General features: G+C 43.1%; 2 protein-coding genes across 2 annotated transcripts; both read right to left on the reverse strand.

The window, feature by feature from the left end:
* Positions 1-796: 796 nt before the first annotated feature.
* LOC116862462 (transcription elongation factor A protein-like 3) lies at positions 797-2,747 on the reverse strand. The gene is made up of 3 exons (XM_032849751.1): positions 2,672-2,747; positions 2,058-2,131; positions 797-1,684 (listed from the first exon to the last, which is right to left on the reverse strand). Exon 3 carries the CDS (start codon positions 1,655-1,657, stop codon positions 1,055-1,057), a length of 603 nt encoding a protein of 200 aa, XP_032705642.1. The 5' UTR covers positions 1,658-1,684; positions 2,058-2,131; positions 2,672-2,747; the 3' UTR covers positions 797-1,054.
* Positions 2,748-12,248: 9,501 nt separating this feature from the next.
* Positions 12,249-15,042, reverse strand: TCEAL4 (transcription elongation factor A like 4). The gene is made up of 4 exons (XM_032849752.1): positions 14,878-15,042; positions 14,269-14,339; positions 13,719-13,930; positions 12,249-12,824 (listed from the first exon to the last, which is right to left on the reverse strand). The coding sequence occupies exons 1-4, from the start codon at positions 14,881-14,883 to the stop codon at positions 12,430-12,432; spliced, it is 684 nt and encodes a 227-aa protein (XP_032705643.1). The 5' UTR covers positions 14,884-15,042; the 3' UTR covers positions 12,249-12,429.
* Positions 15,043-15,525: the final 483 nt, after the last annotated feature.

Consider the following 15,525-nt stretch of genomic DNA (forward strand, 5'->3'; position numbering starts at 1 on the left):
AGGAGTGCCCAGCACATATGGTAGTATCCAGAGAATGGTGGCACCCTCTTCTCAGCTGCTTGGTCTTATTCCTAGGTACAGGTGAGACCTACCTTTGGCCTTCCCCTTAGTGTTTGACAGTCCAGGGTCCTACTACTACCAAGGTGCCAGCCCAGCATAGCTCACATACTCAGTATCTAATCTGACCCATTCAGCAGTATGTGAGTTTAAGTTTTATTCCCATTTCACAGATGACAAGACTGACCCTTACAGCACTGGTTCTGTTGCTATAACCACCAGTTGATTTCTCTAGCTGGGAGTCTCAGAGATAATGTGAGTTTTACTTATCATTTTACATTCTGACAACAGGAATTTTAAGTGTCTTTATTGCCCTCATAAACTCATTGAACGTTTCAGTTGTTTATCAGGTATTGATTTCTAGGGTTTTTGAAATTATGACAAATGTAATCCATCCTTTAGGAAAAAGTGGTTAGTGAGAAAAGTGAATAAAAAGAATCACACATGGTGGCAGTCATAGGATGGTAGAGGACTCAGAAGAAGGAGCAGCAGTGCCCACTGACAGTTACAACTAGAGGAAGGCACAGGGATGAGTAATGCCCACAGAATGGCATAGAGGTACCTAACCATAAGGTGATTGGACTCATGTTTGAATAAAAATGAGACCTTTTTTTTTTTGGCTACCATACAGGAAAAACCATCATCTGTTTTTTAGTATACACATTTTCAGAGCTTTATCTATGCACAAATGCATTATGCAAACATTTATATTTTTACAAAAATGGTCTGATACTGTATATGTGGTTCTGAAAACTGTATTTTCTTTATTGTTATTTTACAGTGTACCATGAACATTTCTTCCATGCACATGGGTGAAAATTCCCTACTGAAAGAGAGAGAACATTGTAGTTGGATCAAAAGGCTGCTGGTAACAAGAGTGACACCTAGAGCAAAGTATCAGCTTAAGGTTAAAGCACATAGCCTGGCAAATGCCTGCCAGGGAAAGCATGGTAAGCAATATTCTCATTAGAGAAGTTAAAATTGAAGGCCAAAGGCATTAAAGATATGGGATATCATGTAAACCCTTTTGGCCCCTACCTCCGCCCCTCACGCCCCTGACACCCCGCTGCCCCCTTGGGGCAAAAGGATCCTGTACATCTCTTTGCATCCAATGAAAACCACCCATTTTCTGTTTTTTTCTTAGCTCTTCCTGAGCCCTTGACATATCTCCACATTCTCTCATCATCTCCTCACTGCCCAAGTGCCTTTCCTGTAAGTCCTCCTGATAGTCCTTAGGGGAATCGTCTGTCCCCCTATCCGTTTTTCTTTTTGCTTTCCTGGGCACATAATCTTCAGCTGGGCGCTTTTCAGCAGCCCGTGGCTCACTCTCAGGCTTTGCCAGGGATTCTGGCTTGCCCTCACCGTGTGGTTTTCCCTCATTTTCAGACTTGCCCTGCTTTTCTTGCTTTCCCTCATTTTCTGGTTGTCCCCCATTATCTGGCTGTCCCTTATTCTGGAGCTTTCCCTTATGCCCTGGCTTCCCCTCCACTTCCAGCTTTTCTTCCTCATCTGATTTTCCTTCATCTTCAGGCTCTACTTCATCTTCAGGCTTTCCCTCAACTTCCAGCTTTCCTTCATTTTCATTGTAGAGTTTTTCCATGTTGAATCTTCCCTTCTTTTCCTTGTCCTGAGTGGGGTGTAGAGTGGGAGAACGGGGGTAAGAGAAGTCAAAGGAGACAAGGGAGACTGAGGACTTGGAGGTGGAATGCAGGTGCTGATAGTACTGGCATCTTTCCCCTTGGCTGGGTTCCCCTGACCTGCTTAAGCCCTCCAAGTTTGTCTTCTCCCCACTTTTGACTCCATAATTCACCCTACACCTGAGAGCCAACCACTTCCCTGGCAGGCCCTACCACCTTTTGTACCATCCCTCAGTATGGTGGGGTGGATGCAACATACATGGTGGTGAGATGGGCAGTGGGGACCTCAAATTGTGCCCACACCGTGCCCTCACACCCTCCCCCTACCATTCCTGTCCAGTGCCCCTCCACACTTTCACTCACCTGAAGGGATTCTAAACAGGTTCTTCCTCCTTTTCTAGAAAGCCTTGCAGAGTGCAGGGGACAGACAGACAGACAGACCTGCAGACAGACAGGAGACAGGGGCAGGGCCTGTGTGCTCAGCCAACTGAAGTTTCTTTCCTGAACCTGGGCTTTCCTCATGCAACATTTTCCTCTCCTACCTCCCCCGCATCCCAGCCGCCATTACTTTTCAGGCCTCAGGCACCAAACCAGGATGCTTTCCAAACTGTTTGGGTTTCTGTGTTCCCCCTTCCCTGCAGGCAAGCCGCCCACCCTACCCCCTTTCCGCGGAGGGCAGTATTTCCTCTTTGGTGCAGAGTGTGAGGGGGGTTATTTCTAAAATGTCTACATTTTGCTGTCGCACTGCAGGGGCGCCCCCCCCCATTTCAGGTCCAAAAATGGATGGAGGGCGCACAGGAGGGGCGTCGAGGAGGCGGCGGTGGGGTGCTCCATCCCCACCTGCCCATGTCCACGCTGTATCCCCCTCCTTACCGATGTCCCGGACCCCCATTCCACTCCGCGCTGCTCCGGGTTCCTACTCCCATCCACCTCCACCCCTGCCCACGGCTGCCCGCAGTGCCCACCTTTACACTGACCTGTGGGGCCCGGGCAGGCCTGCGCCTCCTCGGGCTCGCCGAAGCCCGCTCGCCCCTCGCCGGCCACCCAGACAGCTCACGGAGCTGGTTCTGCGCAGGCGATGGGAGCGGACAGCGCAGGGACAGGACCGCAGGGCGGGCGAGCGGGCGGGCGCGGGGGCTGCTGCCCACGTCGGCGCCCAACCGGTCACGTGAGCGCCGCGTCACCCAAGCTCGGTCCCCCACCCCGCCCCCCTTACCCCTATCCCCAAGGGACCAAGCAACCACACGCGGTGGAGGGCCGAGTGGCAAATGGGGAATCAAGAGGGCAGGAGCCGGGAGGCTTCGGACCGCAGGTGCTTTACCTGGCGCGTCTCAGGCCCTCCCACTGCATCCCTCTGCGATGTACGTCATTGCCAGATGTGACCGCTGTTCACAGGGACGGTACCGACTTTGCCAGGAGCGCTCAACAACCAAGTCCCACAGGCTGCTTTCAAGACCGGCTCTGCTTGACTCCTGAGCCCAGACAGTAGTACCTCCAGGAAGCGGCACTGCCACCTTGATTAGCTGTGTTCCTGGACCTCTTCCCTGTACCCATGTTCTCTCACCCTGAATGATTTCTGTTCATTGCCCTCTAAGCACAGATGTTTCTCAAATCTCCATCTCCAGGCTGTTCCCTACCCCCCCCACCCCGAGCCTTAGATCAACTTTTTGCTTTCCCATCAGCAGCATGGGAGAGTGCTTGATTCTTCACACGTTTTCCACCATGTGTTGGAATACTTTTTCATTTTCACTAACATGATAGGTGAGTAGTAGTATCTCAATGGCATTTTATTTTGCATTTTTTGGACAATTTAAATACCACTGTAAATTGTCTGTTCACGTCTTTCCACATTTTTGTTGGGTTGTTGGTCCTTCTCCCCTCATTTTCAGTACCCTTTATACATTAACAGTATTAGGCCTTTATGTTTTATGTTGCAAATATTTACTTCCAGTTTGTTGCTTTTCTACTTTGTATATGATGTATTTCTGCCATGTATTAAAAAAAGTAGTCAAATTTATCAAATGTTTATTGCATCTAGATTTTGATTCATTGTTAAGAATTCTTTTCCTACATGAGGCCAGAGGAATTCACCCATGTCTTCTTTTAGTACTCATATAGTTAACTGTATTTATCCTGAGGGCATCTGTGGTTAGGAATAGAGGTTAAGTAATACACCAGTGCCAAACTGAGTTGAATCTACTGCTGACTCAAGGCAGCAAATCAAAGCCCCAAGGCTCATTACAAGGAGAGGGGTTTCCTAACAAACCAGCACCCATATAATACTGGGAACCTCAAATGTTTCAGTTTAGGGGTAATTAAAAACTGGAAATAAACTAGCTCTCACAAAGTCTTTTAGTTTGGCCTTGCAACACCTAATTGGACTAGTAAACTTTAAGCTTTGAACATAGATTGTGGTGGTTCCAGACAGGAAGAACCCTTATAAGTCCTGACCAATGCAAACAAAATCTTCTCTGGAGTAAGTGTCCATCATCCTAGGCCCCAAATTATTACAACAAACAATTGTTCATGTACAATGTCCACACAGAAAGATAACCAGGAATACAAATTTTAAAAAAGGCATCATAAGTAAGAAGCAGTAGAGACAACAGCTAACACAAACAGATCCATTAGTTTTGAATTATCTGAATCATCAGATACAAACTGTTAAACCACAATGCTTAGTGTATTCAGATAAATAAAATCCAATCTTGAAAATTTCAACAGGGTGCTAGAAATCAGAAAAAGTGGGGAAAAAAGAGGAATTCTAAAACTACAAAAAAAAAAAAAACCCCAGCTGAAATTAGAAACTCAATGGATGGCTTTAACAGTAGATTAGATGCAGCTCAAAAGAGAATTAAAGAACTAGAAATTATGTTCAGAGGAAATTATCCATAAGGCTGCACAGGTAGTAAAAAAGATGGAAATTTCAGATGGGAGGGCATAAGATCTAACAAATGTTTACTTGGAATTCCAGAAGGAAAAGAGAAATGGATGTGTTCAGAGGCAACCTCTGAATAGACAACTGAGTATTTTTCAGAACTGATGAAAGACATTAATCCATAGATCAAGGAAGTCCAAGATATCCCAAATAAGATAAAAAGAAACTCATACAGAGATGCATAATAGTAACCTTGCAGAGAATCAAAGACAAAGAGAAAGATCATAATAGAATACCCCTTGAAGGAACAAAAGTTAGGGTGATTGATGGTTTCTCAATAGAAACAATGGAGGTATGAAGATAGAATGGTATCTTTAGTAACTTGAAGGAAAATAAACGCCAGACAAAAAAATTGAGAACCAGTAAAAATACCCTTCAAAACTAAAGGTGAAATAAAGACCTTTAAAAATAAAGAGTTTCCCATCGGCAGGCATAAATCAAAGGAAATACTGAATGCTACAAGGCATTTTTCCCATCACAGAAAAATGATCCCAGATGGAATACTGGAGATAAGAAAGGGAAAAACAACAATTAAAAAGACAAATATGTATGTAAACTTAAATCAATACTACATAAAACTAGTAATACCTTGTTAATTCATATCAAAAAATGACATAGGAGTCAAGAGGGCTGAAGTAAAAGTACAAAATTAATATTAGCCTTTGATAAGTCAAGATTGTATGTTCTTTATTTTTTTTTAATTTTTTTAAAGATTTTTATTTATTTATTTGACAGAGAGATCACAGGTAGGCAGAGAGGCAGGCAGAGAGAGAGGAGGAAGCAGACTCCCTGCTGAGCAGAGAGCCTGATGCGGGACTCGATCCCAGGACCCTGAGATCATGACCTGAGCTGAAGGCAGAGGCTTAACCCACTGAGCCACCCAGGTGCCCAAGATTGTATGTTCTAATTGCCAGAAAACATTAAGGTAAAACTTCTAAGCTAATAGAGGGCAAAAATAAGAAAATAATCCTAAAGAAGAGAAAACTAACATACATTAGATGGGACATAGAGAAGGAACTTGATACAATGGTTAATTTATATCTATTAATATCAGTGAGTACATTAAATATGATTTACATGAAGCAATTAAAAGAAAGATTTTCAGACTGGAAAAACACAATGTTATACTGTTTATGAAAGACATCTGAAATACAAAAATACATAGAGACTGAAAGTAAAAGTATAGAAGAAAATTATAATATGAAAACAGTAACCAAAAGGAAGACATTATAAATAACAAAATAGACTTCAAAACAAAAAGCGTTACAAAACATAACGAGTATCACTTTATGACATTTTAAAATTTGTATGCACTTATTAGATTGACCTCAAAATAAATAAATCAAAATTTGACAGAACTACAAGGAGAAATAAAGCTTTTATTTAAGCATTATAACACTCCTATTTCTGTAACTGTGTAAATATTTAAAGTGTTGAAAGGAAAAAAATCACCAAATTAAAATTTTATATCCAGCAAAATTGTTCTTCAAAAGTGAAGGAGAAATAGATTTTTCTCAGACAAACAAAAACTGATGACCAGCAAACCTTCCATTAAAGAAACATTAAAAGATTTTCTCTAGGGAAAAGAAAATTGATCAGCAACACAAATTAGTTCAGCAACTCAAATATTTATAAAGAGCAGTGGAAAGGAATATATGAAAGTATAATGAAATTGTTTTTCTTATTGATACAAAAGATAAATATCTGAAGTATTAATGTTAACAATATATTTAATGATTATAGCATATGGATAAGTGAAATGAATGAATGATCTGTAGTAAGGTACCTACACTACATATAAGTGAAGCAGAAGAATGTTCTTTGAAAGTAAACCTAGTGAAAAATACATATTGTAACCTTGAGGGAAATCACTAAAAATTTTTTTAAAAGAAATATAATTGATACACTAAGAGAAGACAAATGGAATCATGTAAAATACTCAAAACTGAAAAAGAACTCTTGGAAACAAATGGAAAACAGTTACAGATGGTTGATACTAATCCGAAGGTATCTCAAGAATCATTTAAAATACAAATGCTCCAAATACACCCATTTAAGACAAATTGTTAGAATGAACACATAAAAGCCAACTATACGTTTTGGACAAGAGGCCCATTTTAAAAAGAAAGACTCTGGGCACGTGGGTGGCTCAGTTGGTTAAGCATCTGCCTTTGGCTCAGGTCATGATCCCAGGATCCTGGGATCAAGTCTTGCAATGGGCTCCTTGCTCAGAGGGGAGCCTGTTTCTCCTTCTCCCTGCTTATCCCCTTGCTGTGCTTTCTGGCAAATAAATAAATAAATAAAATCTTTAAAATAAATAAAGACTCTGAAAGGTTATAAGTAAAACAATGGAGAAAGATATATACAACCATATAAGCTAAATCAAAGAAATATGGACAAAAGAAGGATGATGGAGGAGTGCCTGGCTGGCTCAGTGGGTACAGCATTTGATTCTTAATCTTGGGGGCATGAGTTCAAGCCCCACAGTGGTTATAGAGCCTACAAAAAAATGCTGGAATAGCTATACAATTTCAGATAAAGAAGACTTGAGAACAATTAAAGTATCAGAGATTAAAAAAAAGAGGTACTACATAATGACAAAGGGATCAATTAAGGAAAAAAACAAATACATAATAATCTTAAATATATATGTACCTAGCAAAAATATCAAAATATATGAGGGAAAACTGAAAAAACAAACTGATGAAACAGACAAATCTATTATCAGAGTTGCAGTCTTCAACTACCCCTAGTCAGTAATTGACAGATTAAGCAGGCAAAATATAGATATAAGCAGGCAAAAAAAGATATAGTTGACCTGAACAGCACTATTAATCAACTTGATCCAAATGGCATTTACAGAACATTACATCTAATATCAGAACACTTTTTATCAAGTTCATACAGAACATTCACTGCGAGTCCATATTCTAGGCCATTAAATACACTTTACCAAATTTAAAAGAACAGAAATCATAAAAAGTATGCTCTCAGTGGAATTAAAGTAGAAATCAACAACGGAAAGATGGACAAACACACGTATTTGGAAATTAACACAATTCTAAACACATGAGTCAGGGAAAAATATAAGAGAAATGCAAAAATATTTTGAACTAAATGAAAATAAAATTAACCTATCAAAATTTGGGGGATATAGAAAAAGCAGTGCTTAGAAGGAAATTTCTAGTTTAAATGAGTATGTGAGAAAAGATCTAATATCTACAACCTAAGTTTTCTCCTGAGGAAACTAAAGGAAGTAATTTTAAACCTAGTGTAAGCAGAAGAGAAGAAATCAATACAAGTAAAACAGAAAAAAAAATAGAAAAAAAATCAACAAAACCAAAATCTGATTCTTTGAAAAGGTAAAAAAAAAAAATTGGTACATCTCTTGCCAGGATAATCAAGAAAAAAGAAAGAAGATCCAAATTAACAAAATCAGAAATGAAAGTAAGGTTATCAGTAAGTGATTCCATGGACATTAAGAAGATAATGAAGGAATTCTATTAACAACTCTGTGCCTACAAATTTGATAACTTAGATACAATGAACCAATCCCCTTCAATGATACAAACTACTAAAACTCATACAAGGAGAAAACAATAACCTAAACAGCCCTGTATCAAAGAAATTGAATGAATAATCCATAACCTTCCAGACAGAAATCACCAAGACCAAATTCTACCAAACATTTAAGCAGCACCAGTGAACTTTTAGAAATCAGCAGGGAATTCTACCACACATCTAAGAAATAATACCAATTCTCCACAATATTTTCCATAAAACAGAAGTAGAGAGAATATTAGATTTATTCTCTGAGACCAATATTACCCTAATTCCAAAACCAGACAGAAGGCATTACAAGAAAAGAAAACTATAGACCAGTCTCTCTCATGAACACAGACACAAAATCCTCAACAAAGTATCAAAAAATCAAATCCAACAATGTATAAAAATCATGCACCTAACAAGGGAATGAATTTATTGTACACGCAAAGCTGATTCAACATCTGAAAATCAATCAGTATATCCACCACATAAACAGACTAAATAAAATATATTATATGATCTTATCACTTGATACAGAAAAAGTACATGACAGAATCCAACGCCCATCTATGATAAAGGTTCTTAAAATAGAATTAGAGGGGAACACCTCAATTTGATAAAGAATATCTACAAGAAACCCGTAACAACATACTTAAGGGTAAGGAACAGGAACAAGGCAATGTCAGGAACAAGGCAAGGTATTCTTTTCCCATTGGTCTTAGTAAACATCATCCTGGAAGTCCTAGCTAGTGCAGTAACACAAAAAAAGAAATAAAACATATACAGATTGGAATGGAGGAAATAATACTGTCTCTTTACAGATGACATGATTTTCTATGTAGAAATGCCACAGCATTGACAAACTCCTGGCTACAAGATCTGTAAAGGTGTAAAGCTAATATACAAAAGTCAGTTGCTTTCTTATATACCAGCAATGAACTGGAATTTGAAATTTTAAAATACCATAAATAATAGTACTCCCCAAATGCAGAATGTGCCTAAAGAATCTAAGTTTATTACAAATATATGAAACAACCACACTGAAAAGGAAGGAGGAATAAGGTGTTGACATAAGGTAACTTTGGAAGTGAGTGGAGTCTATAAAACTAAAGGCAAATATTTCTCTATAAATAAATATATAAAAATAATTAAAGATAAAAACATACATAAACATGCAGATACACATAGGTTATTATACATCAATAGATCTCCTTGCTCTATCAACTGCAAGGGCCTAGAAGCAATGATACCCCAATAGTAATGAGTACTCTTAGCACCCAGATCTTGGTTTTGATACCATTCTCTAACCAAAGGTACCAGGGCCCCTTGGATAAATGGCAAATTCTAGGACTTGGACAGGAAATATACAAGACTTCCTCATCTTGTAGTGCCAGAAATTGTTAAACACACACATACACGTGCACACATATGCACACAGGGATGGGAAGAGGTATGTTAAATAAATACAAGTGCCAAGTGAAAGAGCTTTCAATGGAGTATTATTCAGACATAAAAAGGAATGAAATCTTGCCATTTGCACCGACAGTATTAAGTCAGTCAGTCAGAGAAAGACAAATACCATATGCTTTCAGTCATATTTAGAACTTGAGAAACCAAACAAAGGGAAAAAATAAGAGAGACAGAGCAAGAAACAGACTCAATTATGGAGAACAATATGATGGTTACCAGAGGGGAAGGTGGTGTGGGGATGGGTTAAATAGGTGATGGGGATCAAGGAGTGCATTTGTCATGATGAGCACTGGGTGATGTATGGAACTGTTGAATTACTATGCTGTACACCTGAACTAATATAACACTGTATGGTAACTAACTGGAATTAAAATTAAAACTTAAAAAAAAGGATCCATACCGATACCCTCAAGTAAGTGGAGCCTAACATCCCATTCAGTCTTTCCTAAGACTGTACATAGTGACTTTCTTCCAAAGAGGACAGTATGTAAAGGGAGAAATAAGAGTAACTTTACCATAGAGAATCCTGACAAACCCTATCTCAGCCTATGTCACAAAAGTTTACAACAGTGGTAATATTGATAGTATGTACCCTTTTCTGAAAAAGTAAACTAGACAGGGTGTCTGGCTGGGTCAGTCGTTAAGCAACTGCCTTCGGCTCAGGTCATAATCCCGGGGTCCTGGGATCCAGCCCCACATCAGGCTCCCTGCGTGGGGGAGAGCCTGCTTTTTCCTCTCCCACTCCCCCTGCTTGTGTTCTCTCTCTCACAGTCTTTTTGTCAAAAAAATAAAATAAAATCTGGGGTGCCTGGGTGGCTCAGTTGTTAAGCAACTGCCTTCGGCTCAGGTCACAATCCAAGGATGCTGGGATGGAGCCCGCATCAGGCTCCCTGCTCAGTGGGAAGCCTGCTTCTTCCTCCCCAACTCACCCACCCTGTGTTCCCTCTCTGTCAAATAAATAAAATCTTAAAAAAAAAAAAAAGAAGTAAACTAGACACCCAACATGGGGCTTGAACTCATGACCCCAAGATCAAGAATGGCATGTTCTATGGACTGAACCAGTCAGGCACCCTGATAACATGTACCCCTTATATAAATGTGGTGACATAGCACTTACCTCTCTGGTCCCCTTCCCGAAAGCACTTAATGCCTGTGTAACAAGGAAAAAATCAAGCAAACTGAAATTGTGGGACATTATACAAAATACCTGACCAGTACTTCTCAAAAGTGTCAAGGGCATCAAAAACAGGGAGAGTGAGAAACTGTCACAGCCAGAAAGAGCCTATGGAGACAAGATGACTAAATATAAAGGTGGTAATCTGGATAGGATCCTGGAACAGGAAAAGGGCATTAGGGAAAAACTGAGGGAATTTAATAGGTACTTTGGTAAATAATAATGTATTATTTGGTCAATATTGGTTCACTGTGACAAATGCATCATACTAATGTAAGATGTTAATAGAGAATATTGTGTATGGGGTATACAGAAACTCTGTACTATCTTTGCAATAATTCTGTAAGTCATTAACTTCTAAAATAAAAGTTCATTCACAAAACACTAAAAGCAAATTAAAGGCTAATGAAGAGCTGGGGCGGGGGGGGGCGCAGGGGAAAGGGGGAATCACATAGGTAGATGGATCTGTTGAAATGGTAAGGCAGGGCTTAACAGCAACTTCCTGAGAGACAATTCCTCCTAAGAAAAAAGTGTCAGCAGACATGAGATTAACAGGTGAGAAAAGCACAGCATCTGGTCACTCAGATTTTTCTGGCTCAACCTCCAGTATCTAAATCCAGTGGAGATGGCACTGTATGCAAAAACACAGACTGACAAAAATTCTGGAAAGGAGTGTTTTTTAAAAACTTTATAAAATATCAACACCCAGTGACAATTGGGTAATACCCACCTGAATTAGGGTAACTCTGCTGTAGGTAGAGAATTCTCCACCTTTCTGTTGAGACAGTGTTGCTTGAGTCCATCATGGTCTCCAGACCACCAGTAGCTGTGGGAGCTTCAGGCGATTACAGAGCCCCTGAGAAGGGGCACAGTGCCCAAGAGACATGGCATTACCCAGGGGACAGTGGCACCCACATTTTATCTGACTTCTGAGACCTCTTATACCTCCCCTAAACATCTGAAAGAATTCTGGTTCTGCTACTGCAAGGCAAAGGGTAGGAGCCAGCCCAACACAGGTCACACTCATTACCTCATCTATCTTCTCCATGACCCCGGAAGGCAAGTTTTACCCCATTCAACAGATGACAAGGCTGTTTGTTACAGCAATGGATCTGTAATATCGTCCAGGTTGTCTTCCAGCTTCCAGTCTCAAACATGAGTTTTAAGAAATATTTTATATCCTGACCAAGAATTTTTGGTGTCTCCACTACATTCATGAGCTAACTAGTTTTTTGGATTGCTTGGCATGTATTGTTTTCATGATGAAAGTAATCAGTGTTTTTTTTAGGAGAAAACATACAATGAACAAAAAAGAACAAAAAAATCACCTTCAGATAACCAGGACATAGCTTTCAGAGTTTTCTCTGTACATAGATCACCAGGTAAATGCCTTTGTAGTTTTACAAAAATGGACTGATGCCATATATATGGTTCAACAAACTTTTTTCTTTTTAATTTTACAATATGCCATAAACATTTTTCCATGCAATGGACAAAAATCTGCTACTGAAACATTGAAGGCTGCAGTTAGGTACAAGAGTGATAGCTAAAGCAAGTATTAGTATAAGGTTAAAGCACAAGGCCTAGGCAAATGCCTGCCAGGGGCACTACACAAAAGGAATGTCTTCAAAGCCCCTCTGTGGGGCCCTGCATCCACCCCTGAGTTCCCTTGGGCCCCTCGGGTGGAAGGGGTCCTGTAAACTTTTTTGCATCCACATAAATCCCCCCAATTTCTGTCTGGTTTTCTTCACCTCATCCTCTACCCGGGCCATCTCGTCAAATTCTCTTATCATCTCCTCATTGCTCAAATGCATATCGTGTATGGCCTCCTTATATTCCTTGAGACACTGAGCCAGCCCCTTGTTGGTTTTTCTTTTAGCCTTCCTGGGTACATCATCCCCAGCTGGGCGCTTTCCTGCAACCCTTGGTTCGATGGCTGGCTTTTCTTCTTTTGGCTTCTCCTCATTCACTGGCTTTCCCTCATTCACTGGTTTTCCTTCTTCTTTGGGCTTTCCCTCACTCACTAATTTGCCTTCTTTTGGTTTTCCCTCACTCACTGGTTTTCCTTCTTCTTTTGGCTTTCCCTCACCCACTGGTTTTCCTCCTTCTTCTGGCTTTGCCTCGATTACTGGCTTTGCCTCGCTTTCCGACTTTCCCTCGCTTTCCGGCTTTCCCTCGCTCACCGGCACTGCCTCGCTCTCCGGCACTGCCTCGCTCTCCGGCACTGCCTCCATCACGGGCATTGCCTCGCTCTCCGGCACTGCCTCCATCACGGGCATTGCCTCGCTCTCCGGCTTTCCCTCGCTCACCGGCATTGTCTCCATCACCCGCACTGCCTCGCTCTCCGGCAGTGCCTCGCTCCCCGGCTTCCCCTCGCTCACCGGCACTGCCTCCCTCTCCGGCTTTCCCTCGCTCACCGGCATTGCCTCCCTCTCCGGCTTTCCCTCGCTCACCGGCATTGCCTCCCTCTCTGGCTTTCCCTCGCTCACCGCCATTGCCTCCATCACCGGCTCTGCCTCGCTCTCCGGCTTTCCCTCGCTCACCCGCATTGCCTCCCTCTCCGGCTTTCCCTCGCTCACTGGCATTGCCTCCATCACTGGCAATGCCTCTCTCTCCGGCTTGCCCTCGCTCACCAGCACTGTCTCGCTCTCCGGCTTTCCCTCGCTCACCGGCACTGCCTCCATCACCAGCTCTGCCTCGCTCTCCAGCTCTGCCTTGCTCTCCGGCTCTCCCTCGCTCTCAGGCTCTCCCTCGCTCTCAGGCTCTCCCTCGCTCTCCGGCTCTTCCTCGCTCTCCGGCTCTTCCTCGCTCTCCCGCTCTCCCTCGCTCTCCGGCTCTCCCTCGCTCTCCCGCTCTCCCTCGCTCTCCGGGTTTCCATCTTTTGGCTTTGTCATACTCTCTGGCTTTTCTTTATCCTTTAGTATTTCCTCATCTTCTGTCATTGTCTCTTTTTCTAACTTTTCCTTGTTTTCCATAGTACAGGCTACTTCCGGCTTTCCCGCATCCTGTGACTGTTCTTTGTATTCCATCTTTTCTTCGTTCTCAGTCATTCCATCATTTTCACTGCAGAGTTTTTCCATGTTGAGATTTCCCCCTCCTTCTCCTGTCCTGGGGTGGGGAGAAGAGGAAACAGGGGAGACAAGGGAAACTGAGAGCTTGGGGTGGAATGCAGGTCCGAATAGTACAGGCATCTCTCCCCTTGTCAGGGTTCCCCTAACCTAGGCCGGCTTTTAAGTGTGCTTTCTGCCCACCCTCTCCCCTCACACATGTGAGCCAACCATTTCTCCTGCAAGCCCTGCCATTTTCTCTACGTTTGCTCAGCACGACAGATTGTGTATAAATGCGTTTGGAGCAGGGAACTGACGCCCCATATTCTGCTGGTACTGTACCCCCCACACTCCCCACCCCTTTGCGTCCCTGACCAGAGACGCCCCTCCTTCACTGACCTGCAGGGATTCTGAACAGATTCCTCCTCCTTTTCTAGCCTTGCAGAGTGCTGAGAACGGACACGCAGACCTGCAGACAGACAGGAGACAGGGGCTGCGCGTTTGGGTGGATGAACAGGAACCCAGCCCCTTTCCCGAATCCCGGCCCTCCTCATCCAACGTTTCCTTCCCCCACCTCCTCCGCCCCCCGCCCCGCACCCTAGCCGCCATTTCTTTTCACGCCTCGGGCGCCAGACCAGGATGTTTTCCAAACTAATTTTGGATCTCTGCGTCCTTCTCCCCAGAGGCAAGTCGCCTCCCCACCCTTGAGGTCAACTTTTTTTCTCTACGCACAGAGTGGTAGAGAGGGTTTATTTCTACTGTCTCGCTGGCGGGGCGCCCCCCAGCTCACCAGCTCCGGCTCCAAAATGGACGGAGGGCAGCGAGAAGGAGGTGAAGGAGAAAAGGGTACACGGGTACTAGGGGTGTCCGCTCTGCCCACCCTCCGCCGATTGGTCGCTAGCTCCCCCTTAGCCATTTTCCCACCCCCATCTCTAGCTACACTCCGGCGAGCTTCCCTCAACCAGGACCCCATCCCCACCCTTTTTCCTCTCGGTGTTCGTGCCTCACCCCCATCCCAGGGTTCCGCAGGAGGCGAAGAAGGCCCTCACACTGACCTCAAAGAACCTGGAGCAACAATTAGGAGCTTGCAGACCGCTCCGGATCCGACCGCAGGGGAAGAGGGCGGGCTCCCAGACTGGTGCCCACATCTGCGCCCCGACGATCACGTGAGCGTCGCGTCACCCGGGCTCGCCCCCCTCCCCCTCTCTCCCAGCCGTCCCGCCCACCAGCCGGTGTCTGCCAGTCAGTCACCCCACCGGTCTCTGGAGCGCTTCCCCTCTGACCTCTCTGGGCCCTTTTGTCCTTTTTCTCTTCTTGAGGTGGTCGAAGGAATAATTTTAATAAAAACCACAGAGGCTTTTTTTCATGGTTTGGGCGGTCGGGGGAGGAGTCTTGACCAGTTGCTCTTAATTTCCATTGAAAGGACTAGAGCCAGCCAATGAAATCGTATGAATGTGAACTTTCATGTGGTACGTAGAACATTGCCCTTTATTTTTTTATTTTAAATTTTTAAAGTTGTATTTATTTACTTTAGGGCGGAGGGGCAGAGAAAGGGAGAGAGAGAATATCCAGCAGACTCCCCGTTGAGCTCTGAGCCCATGCAGGGCTTCATCCCACCACTCTGAAATCAGGACCTGAGCAAAAATCGAGTCTGAG

The sequence above is a fragment of the Lontra canadensis genome, unplaced genomic scaffold, assembly GCF_010015895.1.
Source record: "Lontra canadensis isolate GAN:19392208 unplaced genomic scaffold, GSC_riverotter_1.0 scaffold245, whole genome shotgun sequence".
Lineage (NCBI taxonomy): Eukaryota > Metazoa > Chordata > Mammalia > Carnivora > Mustelidae > Lontra > Lontra canadensis.